At 41.7% G+C, this 13244-nt stretch overlaps 1 protein-coding gene and 1 long non-coding RNA gene across 2 annotated transcripts in view; one reads left to right on the top strand and one right to left on the bottom strand.

The window, feature by feature from the left end:
• LOC122813936 (zinc finger protein 614-like) overlaps window positions 1-13244 on the bottom strand; it is a 980134-nt gene that overhangs the window by 64535 nt on the left and 902355 nt on the right. The window contains exon 3 of the mRNA XM_044086481.1: window positions 1020-1334. Coding sequence (XP_043942416.1) covers window positions 1020-1334 — 315 coding nt within the window. The remainder of the gene's footprint in view (window positions 1-1019; window positions 1335-13244) is intronic.
• Window positions 1-13244, top strand: part of LOC122813940 — a 293904-nt gene that overhangs the window by 44818 nt on the left and 235842 nt on the right. The window lies entirely within an intron of this gene.

Raw genomic sequence — 13244 nt, 5'->3', positions numbered from 1 at the left:
GCCTTGCCTTTCAAGCCATTAGGGACTCGGAGGTACTTGACCTGTTGAATCTCCAGGAATGGAATAGTCCACAAGGGATCTAAAATGTCACCAACAAGTAAATAAAACAATGTAGAGACAGCGATGCATTATACAACAGCTTTCCCACCTCTGGAATTGACTTCCAATACAAATTAAGCTGTGTAACACATTATCTGCCTTAAACCAGGAACTGGATGTTTGGGAAGGTATTCACAAATTCAGCCCTGGCCTAACTGGTCTGGCACTCCTTGACAAAGGAGGTTCAGTTTGAGGATGGGCACTGACAGGTAGACATAGTCACAAGAGCCATTTGCCTTATATTTCCTATTACCTGATGATTCCTTACAGTAAAGACTTGATAAATACAAACCCGCAATAAGCAAAGGAATTGTACTTGTCTAGAACTACTATGCTATACATTTTTTCAGCCAATGGTCAGAAATTGTGTATATAAAAAAAGAGACAGTTTAAGTTGAGCAAAGTTTTTGATGGGATATGGCTTCATATTAAATGAATAATACTTCACTCAAAACTCATAAAATGTATCACTAATTTTAAGAATGAGATCAATGTCAATGGAGTGTGCAAGGAAGTTGTCACCTTAACCTGACATCTGCAGATCTCAAATAAATAAATAAATGCCTCAACCTGTACTAACTTTATTTTTTTTTTGTATTCAAGGAGTTTATTTTGAGATGTTAGAAAATTAATTTAGTTGTTTTTTTTTTTTTTTCTAGCACCTCATTTCGCAATATATTTATTTCAACATGTTGGGAGCTGACAAGGCTTGCCTTGATGTAAAGCCATGGATCAGTTTCTGGTAAATGAACAGAAATAAATTAAGAAAAAAAATGTATTTAAAAAATAAGCACATTACTACTCATAATTTAGACTGCTGGGAAGTTTTTATAGTATTAAAGTTTATGTCAGCTGCAAACCCAAGATTTCACTTTCCAAAATGAAAGACATGCAATAGCAAAAATTAAAAGTGCACTTACTGATGGAAAGCACAAAGCTAACGGAGTTCTATGTTCTGAGATATCACCCGACACCGACTCCTCAGTGGTTGTCAGACAATCTGTGTTATCATTTCTCTCTTCCAGAACCTCCGCTTCTGTTTTGATTTCCAAGTTAGTATCAGATACTGTTGAATGGATTTCCATAACACCAGTTTTAATGCATTCAAGATTTTCTTTCAGAATTTCTACTTTGCTGTTAAGTTGTTGAATGAGTTTTTCTTCCTTGTCATGGAGAAACTGATGCAATTTTACAAACTCTTCTGCAATGTATTTTTCCAAATTAACAGCATGTTCCTGGGAAACAAGCAATATAGATAAGAACAAACTAACTTGCTACACATTATCATACCACAATACCAGTTATGTCCATGTATTTACTTTGCATGACAGCATGAGTAAAGTTAAATCCTCGGAAACAGAGACAGAGAAGCTGACTGCAAAACTGGTGACATGGTTAAGGGGAGGGTTTGTCTTAATGGTTAGGTCTTTAACTCACAGATACAAGGTAAAGGGTTTGATTCTGACCTCTAGTCACTGGACAGGTACTGGCACCTTAGTATTTACCTATGAACCTGCCTAAGCCCATCCGTATGAATGGAATGGAGAAATGTGAAGCCACCTTAATACTGTCTGGAGGAGTGAGAGTGGAGATTCAAGTACATAGATGACCCTTAGTATACAATCAAGAATCAGTGTAATGTAACAGCTGTGTGTTCAAGGGAGGTGAAACTGAATCTGAAAAAAGGATAAGGTAAACCTGACACTGTCTGTCTGTATGACAACCTGACTTCTATTGAATCCTGGTAGTCTCTGATGGTTAAACTGGTTTCCAGGAATTATGGCAAGCTAGAGGCCATATTCCTAGAAGACAGAAAATTTCTGCTGCAAGGTAAAATGTAGGCTCAATCCCCTAGGCAGACCTGTATCTGTTCATTATACAGAAGGTGGGGGCCACATCCAGTGTCACGACAGTAGATGAAAGTGACACCAATTAGGTTATGCTGTCTCACACACACACACACACACACACACACACACACACACACACACACACACACACACACACACACAGGGCCAGATTCCAAAATGCTTGGTCTCAAAGTAAGTTACTTACTCCAAGAGCAGGTCTTCTGAAATCTGGACATAGTGTAGGCTTCTTTACAGATAGGCCTTTTCACTGAAGTTAGTTAGTTACTCTGAGAGCAGGTCTTTTGGAATCTGGTCACTAGTGTAAGCCTGTTTATAGAAAGGCCTTACACCAAAGTAATTTACTTACACTGAGAACAAGTCTTACAGAATCAGGACTGACTTATAGCAGGCTTAGTCACTTACACTGACATCGAGTCTTTTGGAATCTGGTCCTCATTGTAAGCCCGTTTATAGATATACATGTCCTACACCAATGTGAGTTACTTGCAATGAGGTAAGTTGTGCAGTGATTTAGTCCTAGCATCCAGTAAGAAAGCACAGTTGTGTAAAATCTAACCATAACAGTAGATTAACTTCACTGCATTGTTACAGTATTCTCTATATAAGGGATCGCCAATCAAGGGAAGTCAAATGTCTGGCCAGTATATATCAAAGCCTTTAGTTCTTATAGGCATTGTATGTCACATGTATGCTTCACACACAAGGAGCAGGGCACAAAGGTAATGTATAGATGTATGCACTCTGAACAGAAAATGCCCACCGGGACAAGGAAAACATAGGAGGGGAGATGGAAAAGGAAGCAGAGAATTAGAAGAAGGAGAATGAGGAGAAGGAAGAGAAGAATTAGGAAAATGAGAAGAAGGAAGTGGAGAATTAGGAGAAGGAGGAGAATGAGGAGAAGGAAGAGGAGAATTAGAAGAAGGAAAAGGAGAATGAGGAGAAGGAGAAGGAAGATGAGAATTAGGAGAATGAGGAGAAGGAAGAGGAGAATGAGGAGAAGGAAGAGGAGAATGAGGAGAAGAATTAGGAGAAGGAGAATGAGGAAAAAGAAGAGGAGAATTAGGAGAAGGAGAAGAAGGAAGAGGAGAAGGAGAATGAGGAGAAGGAAGAGAATTAGGAGAAGGAGGAGAATGAGGAGAAGGAAGAGGAGAAGGAAGATGAGAATTAGGAGAATGAGAATGAGGAGAAGGAAGATGAGAATTAGGAGAAGGAGAATGAGGAAAAGGAAGAGGATAATTAGGAGAAGGAAGAGGAGAAGAAGGAGAAGGAAGATGAGAATTAGGAGAATGAGGAGAAGGAAGAGGAGAATGAGGAGAAGAATTAGGAGAAGGAGAATGAGGAAAAGGAGGAGGAGAATTAGGAGAAGGAGAATGAGGAAAAGGAAGAGGAGAATTAGGAGAAGGAGACTGAGGAGAAGGAAGAGGGGAATTATGAGAAGGAGAATGAGGAGAAGGAAGAGGAGAATTAGGATAAGGAGAATGAGAAGAAAGAGGAAAATTAGGAGAAGGAGAATGAGGAGAAGGAAGAGGAGAATGAGGAAAAGGAGAATGAGGATAAGGAAGAGGAGAATGAGGAGAAGGAAGATGAGAATGAGGAGAAGGAGGAGAAGGAAGATGAGAATTAGGAGAATGAGAATGAGGAGAAGGAAGAGGAGAATTAGGAGGAGAATGAGGAAAAGGAAGAGGAGAATGAGGAAAAGGAAGAGGAGAATTAGGAGAAGGAGAAGGAAGATGAGAATTAGGAGAATGAAAATGAGGAGAAGGAAGAGGAGATTGAGGAGAAGAATTAGAAGAAGGAGAATGAGGAAAAGGAAGAGGAGAATTAGGAGAATGAGGAAAAGGAAGAGGAGCATTAGGAGAAGGAGAATGAGGAAAAGGAAGAGGAGAATTAGGAGAAGGAGAATGAGGAGAAGGAAGAGGAGAATTAGGATAAGGAGAATGAGAAGAAAGAGGAAAATTAGGAGAAGGAGAATGAGGAGAAGGAAGAGGAGAATGAGGAGAATGAGGATAAGGAAGAGGAGAATGAGGAGAAGGAAGAGGAGAATTAGGAGAAGGAGAATGAGGAGAATAAGTGGAGAATGAGGAGAAGGAAGAGGAGAATGAAGAGAAGGAAGAGGAGAATTAGGAGAAGGAAGAGGAGAATTAGAAGGAAGAGGAGAATTAGGAGAAGGAAGAGGAGAATTAGGAGAAGGAAGAGAAAAATTAGAAGGGCAAGAAAAGGACAAAGCTGGAGTTAGAACAGAGGGGGCAGAAGGGAGGGAGCAAATACTGCAACAGTGAAGAGGACATCTACTGTTATGGTAAGATTTTAAACAACTATATTATGTCCTTCCATATCACTACTGAAATATTCTTTACTAACGGAGAGTACAGGAGCTCAAGAGTAAGGCACTACCTCTGACCCAGTAGACATTGCAAATATACCAGCTAGCAAATTCAGTCCCAACTTCATTCTGGGTATGATGACTCAAACCCCACTTATCCCTGAATCCCTCAGGCCCTCTTCCCATCAACACCACCAAATTTCATGTACTAAAGGTACTCTCAAAGGCTAAAAATACTTCCAGAGTTGGATATGAAAAAATATATAGTTGTTTAACAAACAGTATCATGCAAGTATGTCTGTAGCAACTCAAAATATTTTACTTGAAGTTAGTTACTGACATTTGGTGCACAGTAGTGATGTCACTTCACAAAAGTGGCCAAATCACTGATCCTAGGAATTATAGGCCCATCAGTCTGATGAGTCTCATATGCAAAGCCATGGAGCATATTGTAACTAACCTGATTAATTACTGCATTAAAAATCTCATCAGGCTAGAGCTGGAGCAGTCTGGCCTTGTCAAGGGTAGATCCTTTCTAATGAAACTGGTTAACGTCTTTGAAAGAGTAACACAAGCTATTGACAGCAGCCATGCTGTATACACAGCATACCTTGATCTGGTCAAGACATTTGGCACTATATCCCAGACACTAACTAGCATAGCTGGTATGCTTGATGCATTATAAAAAGACCTCTATGTAGTAAGATGAACAAAATGGGTGAAGGACAGAACCCATACAATGCGGGCAGCAGGTGCTTCATTAAAGACCATGAAGGTAACCAATGGTGTTTTTCCATGACTATCAACCAAGACCTCTGGCTAACCAGGTTTGTAGATGACTGCAAAATGTGAATCACTGTCAAGTGACTGACTCCCAAAATCACGTGAAAAGAATGCTGTTGGGCTAGTAATGGGCTTAAATTAAATCCTAACAAATCTAATATTATTCTGTTTGGTAAATTATCCCTCCTTCCGGAATAGGCTATCAATACCCCTTTTTAAAATGAGAACATACTTGGAGATCTTGGTACCTTCTCCTTTGATTATCATCTAACAACAAAAGTCAGAAAGCACTTCTACTTAGTACAGCAGATCGACAAGGAGATACCACCCATATCAAGAGGTCACTGTCCCATTATATTCAGCACTGATTATGCCAACTATTGAATACAATGTCCCCTCTGGAATGTACACTACTAGACTTCTCTAACAACTAGAAAGACACCAGATGCTCCTACCTAAGGTGGTCACCTGTTTAATAACCCTAATCTAGCAGAAAAGACTGGAAGCAATGTCCCTTTATTCATTATCTTGGAGACTTATGCCTTGCCTTTTAAGCTATTAGGGACTCAGTGGTCCTTGATCTTTTGAATCTCCAAGAATACAATAGTCCACAAGGGAACTAAATCACCACCAGCAAGTAAATAAAACAATGTGGAGAGACAGAGGTTCATTACACGGCACCTTTCCCACCTTTGTAACTGACTTTCACTGCACATTAAGCAGTGTAATACAGTATCTGCCTTAAATCAGGAACTGGATGTTTTGGGCAGGTATTCACAAATTCACCCCTGGCCTAACAGGTCTGGCACTCCTAGACAAATGAGGTTCAGGCTGAGGGTAGGTACTGGCAGGTAGAAATGGCCACAAGAGCTAACTGCCATGTATTTCCTATTATCTGACGATATCTTGCAGCAAACACTTGATAAGAGTCCTGCAATAAGTAAATAAATTATTTTTATCCAGAACTGCTATACTACACTTTTTTTCAGCCACCAGTCAGAAACTGTGTATATACAAATCAGAGACAGCTTAATTTACACATTAAAGTTTTTGATGGGAGAAGGCTTTATATTAAACAACCCTCCACTCAATTGTCTTCAAATGTATCATTAAGAATGAGATAAATGATTATGAGTCAGAGGCAGGTTTGGGACAACACCCTTACCAATGATGCCTTATCCCACCTTTGCGTTAAGGACAAAGCCCCTAAATATGCACTATCAGTACATGTTACAAAAGCTTTTGACAGAGTCAACCAATACTTTCTACTCTTTTTACTTCAATTTGGTTTTCCACAAGAATACATAAAAATGGTCAAAACGCTCTATAATAAAGCATCTACAACACTCTATATTAATAAGAAAACCTGATAAAAATAGTAAATGGCACCAGACCGGGCTGCCCACTTTCCCCATATTTGTTCAATCTATACATTGAAGCACTATTGCTATTAACCAAAGAACATATCATCATTTTATTTCAATATCAAAAATCCAAATAAAATACACAGCTTTTGCTGATGATCAAAATATTTATTTTGAGTTTCCTAACACTGATCTTGGTAAAACCTTAGATTCTATAGACCAATTTTCCAAAGTATCAGATCAAGCAATTAATCCTAACAAATCAACTATATATCCACTAAATCTCCTAGGACATAAGGAATTTTATTTTCCGGAGACTAAAATCAAAGTGGAATATGCTTTGAAATACTTAGGTGCATTCTTTGGACATGCACAATCAGACATGATAAACAATAACATCTACAAAACTTGGTCTAATATAGTTTGCAGTATTAACAGATAGGAACAACTTAAATTCTCTACCCTATCAAAGGCTTCAATCATCAAAATGAATATACTTCCTAAAATTTTATATCAACTGAATGCCACATTCACTAAAATTCCAATAATTCTTTTTTAATAAGTTAAAAGTTTGATTAGCAAAACTCATATGGTATCCAAAAAGCACTAGAATCAGCTACAATAATGTAATGCTTTCAAAAGAAAAAGGTGGTCTAGGCCTCCCCAACTTCCAATTGTACCATGAAATCATTAGTGCCAGCCGCATTATCCAAATAGCAAACTATGACCCACTGGAAAAAGACAGGAATCCACTATGGATTAAATTATTTTACCAAAATGTAATATCTTTTAAAATTAATCCTAGAGCTGTCCCCTTCCTAAACCAAGAAACTCTCAAAACATTAAAAATTCACCCAATCTTAATAAAAAAAGACACTACTCTTTTACAACCAATACATAACAATCCTGATATAAAACCTGCCAATTCCATGCTAAATTTAGACAGTTATCCCTTAATACAGTATCATACGGTATGCGATTCTTACCAATTACGACACCTATCAATGGATATTAAGACCCTTCTAAAAGCAAGCAATAAATACCAACTAAAAATTAAACAAATTCTATACTTGGTTAAAAAACTAGCTATAGACATCACAGTTAATGAACAGCATATCAAATTAGCACAGCAAATTCTAAAGATGCTTTTATACAACAAAAAATGCTCTCAAACACTTATAAATTGTCGTTCTTTGTCTTTTGGCTTTTCCCAGTTTGGGGTCACCACAGCGGAACTCTGGTCTGCTAATGATTGGCAGTTGCTTTTTTTTTATGGTGTCGAGTTGCCAGCCCGATGCCCAACCTTCAACAAAGGCACGCCCATTCAACGCATTTCTTTCGAATGCCCACTCAACTGCGGGGAGGACATGCAGACTCCACACAGAAGGCACTCCCAATCCAAGCCGAGAATCGAACGGGAGAAGCTCTTGCTGTGAGGCAACAACACTACCGCTGCACCACTGCGGAAGTAATAACCAAAATTAAATTTCAGGATAAAATTCTTTTTCCAAATATTGGGACGAAAAAAGTAGCAACATGACAATAAATTAGAAGGAACTAGCTATTGCAAGCACCATGAAATTAACACCATTTAATAAAAGTACAGTTGTGTACACTTACCATAAATGTAGATGTTTGAGTGTATTCACTGTTACAGGAATCACCTGTGGGTTATCCCTGCTGCAGTAGCCGGTCAGCCCGAATACCAGAGTCAATGTTTTTCTGCATCGGCTGCTGTCACTTGCTGTCTGACGTCAGGACTTCAGTGCTATAAAGGAAGTCAACTGACACCATTACAATCAGTTTTTCTTGCAATAACCAGTCAGAGGCCCAAGTAAATATGGTAAAGTGGTCCTGGTGGCTAAAAGCCACCATTAGAAACTTATGTCTCCCTAAAGAAAGAGTACATAAGGGGGAAGGAGGGTGGGAAACTAGGATTGCAACAGAGAATGCACTTCAACATCTACATTTATGGTAAGTGTACGCAACTGTACTATGTTCTTAGTGTTTCACTGTTACAGTCATCACATGTGGGAGGACTCCCAAAGCTGAGGAGAGGGGTGGTAGGATTAGTAAGAGACCTAGAAATGGGTCAGCATGCCCTGCAGAGGCAAAACCTGCCCTAGCCTTGGAAAAAAAAGAGGTAGGTGGTAATGCTTGGTAAAGGTATGGACAGAAGTCCAGGTGGCAGCTTCCAAGATGTCCCTAGTAGGGATTCCTCTGAGGAATACTGTAGAAGTGGAGGCTGCCCTAGTGGAATGGTTTTGAATAGACTTAGGGGGGGTTTACCATGTAGTCCATCAGAAATGGATGCAGTGTGATATCCATTTGGAAAGTTTTTGTTTGGAAATGGCCTTCCCTTCTGCCCCTGGGGCAACGCTGACAAGTAGTTGGTCTGTTTTCCTGAAGGGTTTAGTATGGTTCAGATAGTATCTGAGCTGTATGTGCATGTCTAGTGAGTGCAAATTTCTTTCCCCATTGTTTTGAGGATTAGGAAAGAAGGTGGGTAGATGTATGGCCTGGTTGAGAGTTACATTAGATATCACCTTGGGCATAAAGGAGGGATTAGTCCTCAGGGTGACCCTGTCTGTATGGAAGATGACCAGTGCCTGAAGTTCTGAAACACTTCTGGCTGAGGTGATAGCTAGGAGAAAAGCAGTTTTCCAGGAGAGGTATCTTAGTTCTGCTGAAGCAGCAGGTTCAAAGGGTGTAAAAGTTAGTTTTTCCAAAACATAGTCCAGGTCCCAGTCTGGAGTGGGTGGCCTTCTGGGAGGTCTGATATTAGAAGCCCCTCTAAGGAATTATTTACTCAAAAGATGCGAGAATAGGGGCTGTTCTGTATCAAAATGAGCTGAAATGGCTGAGGTGTGGATTTTAATAGATGAGAAGGAGAGGCCACTATTAAGTAGCACCGCTAGGTAGTCCAGGATAAGAGGGATGGAAGGTTGTGAGGTACTGCCCCCTCTGGACTGGCTCCAGGAGCAGAATCATTTCTATTTTCCTGTGTAAGATTTTCTGGTGCTGGGCCTTATGGCCTTTGTGATAATGTCTAGGACCTGTTGCTTAACAGGGGCCCCTTGTTTGCCTTTAGAGTATTAGTCATACTGATAGTTTGAGAATATGCAAGTCTGGGTGCAGCATTCCCTCCAACCTGAGTTAAGAGGTCTGAGATCAGGGGAAGCTGCCTGGGAGGCTGTAAGGTCAGGCTGCGAAGTAAGGGGTACCAGTGTTGTCTGGGCCAATCTGGAGCAATGAGGATGGCCTTTGGTCTCTCCTCCCGTATTTTGATCAGTACCCTGGGAATAAGAGGCAGAGGATGGAATGCATACACAAAGAGGGTGTTCCAGGGGAAGGCCAAGGCATCCACCTTCCATGCCAGGTGGTGATACTCCCCGGTACAGAATTTGTTTAACTGATGGTTGAGGTGTAAAGCAAAGAGATCCACCTCCTGGGTCCTCCACACCTGAGTGATCTGTAAAAAGATTTTTCTGTGGAGCTGCCATTCATGGGGGTCCACTAAGTTTCCGCTTAAGTGGTCTGCCAGGGTGTTGTTGATCCCTGGTAAGTATTGGGCTATCAGGTGTAGTCCTAAGGAAGAGGCTGTCAACCATAGGTTCATGGCTAGCCGGCACAGAGGGTAAGATTGTGTCCCTCCCTGTTTGTTGATGTACCACATTAATGTGGTGTTATCTGTTTTGATAAGGAAAACCCCTGGCTTGAGATGGCGTTTGAAGGATGTCAGAACCTTTTGTACTGCCATCATTTCCTTCTCGTTGATGTGTAAGGGAAGGTGCTGAGCATTGCAAAGGCCTTGGATGCACCTGCCTTCTAGGTGAGTGCCCCAAGCTATGTCTGAGGCATCAATGGTAATGGTCTGCCCAGTTGGACGGAGGGGGAAGGAAAGGCCCTTGTTCTGGGCACAGGCCCCTGCCCAACAGAGGAACGTGGCCCCTATACAGGGGAGCAGAGGTAGAGAGTGCTGATACCAAAGATTCTTTAGGTACCAAAGATTCTTTAGGTACCACTGAAGTTTTCTCATGTGATGCCTAGCCACAGGAATTAGAAGGATGCAAGATGCCATGTACCCCAAGGCTTGCAGGAACTTCCTCGTAGTGAGGTGATGTCTGGAAGCCAGCTGGGTAAAATAGAGAAGCAGGAAACTCTGGTTTTCTGGGGATTGGAAGGCCATTTGGGATGCAGTGTCCAGCAGTGCTCCCAAGAAAATGATCTTCCTGGAGGGAGTTTGCCTTGATTTCTTCTCATTGACAGTGTACCCTAAGGAAGTCAAGAGTAACTAACCAGGCATCTTTTGTCAGCATAGGCAGCAGCTGGTACAAAGTTAGCATTTTGAATTTGGGGACCACCAGGAAGGAAGGTGCTCATAATGGATAAATCCAGGAAGGGGTGCCAAGTGCCCTCTTTTCTGGGAACAAGGAAAAGCCTGGAATAAAAGCCTTTGCTTGTTTGATAGGAGGGGACAGGTTCTACTGCCCCTTGGGATATGAGAGTTTGGACTTGTTTCAAAGCCTCTGCCCACTGATTTGGAGGTAAGTCTGGGAACCCTCTTGGAATTGGGAGTTCATTGAAGGAGAATTTGTATCCCTGAAAAATGATCTTTTAACACCCACTGGTCCTTTGTTACAGCAAGCCAGTTTTTCTTTGCAGAGGGAGAGCCTTCTTCCTAGTTTTTGGTGAGTGAAAAGAGGGCAGAGGGGGGAGAGGGAGTCACCGAGAGTTTTTGCCATAGCAGGCTGGCTTAGAGCTCCCTGCCTTGGAATGGAAGAGGTCCACTGTTTGGCTCTCTGCTGTCCCTGGGATAGGGGGTCTGGGTGGTCTATCCCTGCGGGGCTTACCTTGCTCCTGTCTGCTAGGTGCAAGAAAGGACCAATGTTTTGAGGGAAAATTCCTGCTGAACCTAGGAGGTAGTACCTGAAGGAAATATTTTACTGTTTGCATAGATTTTGCTTTGTCTTCCATCTTTTTAAGCACCTGTTCCGCTTTTACTCCAAACAGGCAGTCCTTATCCAAGGGTGCATCAAGTAATTTGATTTGAGATGATTAGGGAGAGGTTGCTCCTTCAACCATGCACATCTCCTCATGACAGATCCTGAGCCCTGCTTGAGGCTTCTAGGGTGTCATATCCACAGTGTAATGAGTGTTCAGCCACTTGACAAGTAGAGTGCAGTAAATTTGCTCTTTCGAACTGGCACAGACAGGAAAAGTTGAAATATTTTGTTTAATAGTTCCAAAGTGTATTGTTGATATTTTAACATGTGGAACTAACAGTTGAGTGCTCTGATTGCTAAGGTTGCAGAGGTGTATACTTTTTCCCCATGTGTCCAGAGCTCTGGAGTCCTTGTCAGAAGGACTAGGATTCTTTGCAGAACTAGCCTTAGCTCCTTTTGGTCCCTGTTTAATGACCTTCGGGTCTGCAGCAGGATTTCTGTACAGGTATTTGTGAGAATCTGGTACTCTAATACCAGTCAGGTTTTCTGGGAGCAGGTGGGACGCCATCAGGAGTTAAGCTGGGTTCATGGAAGACATCATCAACCACATCTAAGATTGGAGGGATGGCCAAGGGTCGGTGCTGGGGCAGTTCTATAAATTGTCTTAGGCTTTTCTTAGACTGAGGGAAGTCCTGGGATTCCCAGTGGAAATGTTCCATGAGGGTGTGAAGGGTTTCCACAAAGGAAAGATCTTCTGGTGGGGAGGCAGAAGGAATGGATTCCTCTGCATCTGAATCCTCATAATCAGACAGAGGTTGTTGTTCCTCTTCAAAATCTGAATAATCAAACTCCTACAATTCCTGTTCTGTCAGTATTTCAGGAGAAAGGTATCTTTTCCTTTTAGGATGTGTGGCCTGACTACCCCTGATAAGGGTGAAAAGATCCTCCACCAGTTTAAGCATTTGAGCTTGGGGTGGTGGAGCAGAAGTAAAATGGTGGCTAGAAGTAGTTTTCCTACGAGTGGCCTTGCTTCTGGGCCCAAGAGAATCCATCAGTCTGAGTGAAATGGTAGTCGGAAAAGACATTGTTTTTTGTCTAGATTCAGTAGTGCGAAAAATCTTCTCGGAAGCCAGTGCCTGTGTCGCGGATCCGGACCCAAACAAGGCAGCGACAACCAAAGGCTTGAAAGATGGAGAAGTTTTCTGAGGCATACTGGACTCCAAAAGGGTCTCAGTAGAGGCCTGCAAAGGTATCGAACCGGGCATCAGGGGCTGCGAAGGCGCCTCACTGAACTCCAGAGAACTGATGACCTGCTTAGCGGTAGAGTCATCGGAAGGCTTAGCCTTGTGTGGTCCATCTCTATCTTTATTCTTATGTTTTTTCAGAATGTCTATGGCTTGTTGGCTGATGGATGCCATTTCGGAATGCGAAGATGGAAGACAAAAATACCTGGCTACAATAAGAACTCTACGACGAATGGTTCTTGCATTAAAGAGAGCACAAAACCGGTAATGGGGGACGTCGTGGTCTGGGCCTAAACAAGTGACACAGTATGAATGGAAGTCTTGATGTGGTATTTGCTTTCCACAGGCGAGGCAATTGTTAACTTTTTCAGACATCAGTTAGTGCAAGAAAAAGGATCCCCAATGGAGTACTTAGATTTAGACGTTTTCAGCTGTAATTCAAACTCTGGTAGCGACCAACCGGCACACTTGAAAACTGCTTCTGCTACAGGCTCCACGGCAAGAAAGACTGATGTAATGGCGTCAGCTGCCTTCTTTTATAGCACTGATGTCCTGACATCAGACAGAAAAAGCAACAGCAGCCGATAAAGAAAAACAGTGAATTTGGTATTCGG

Source organism: Protopterus annectens, chromosome 10.part0 (assembly GCF_019279795.1).
Source record: "Protopterus annectens isolate FY-2018-M chromosome 10.part0, PAN1.0, whole genome shotgun sequence".
Taxonomy (NCBI): domain Eukaryota; kingdom Metazoa; phylum Chordata; order Ceratodontiformes; family Protopteridae; genus Protopterus; species Protopterus annectens.
The sequence above is the reverse complement of the archived record's forward strand: the minus strand, read 5'-3'. Positions and strand labels throughout refer to the sequence as shown.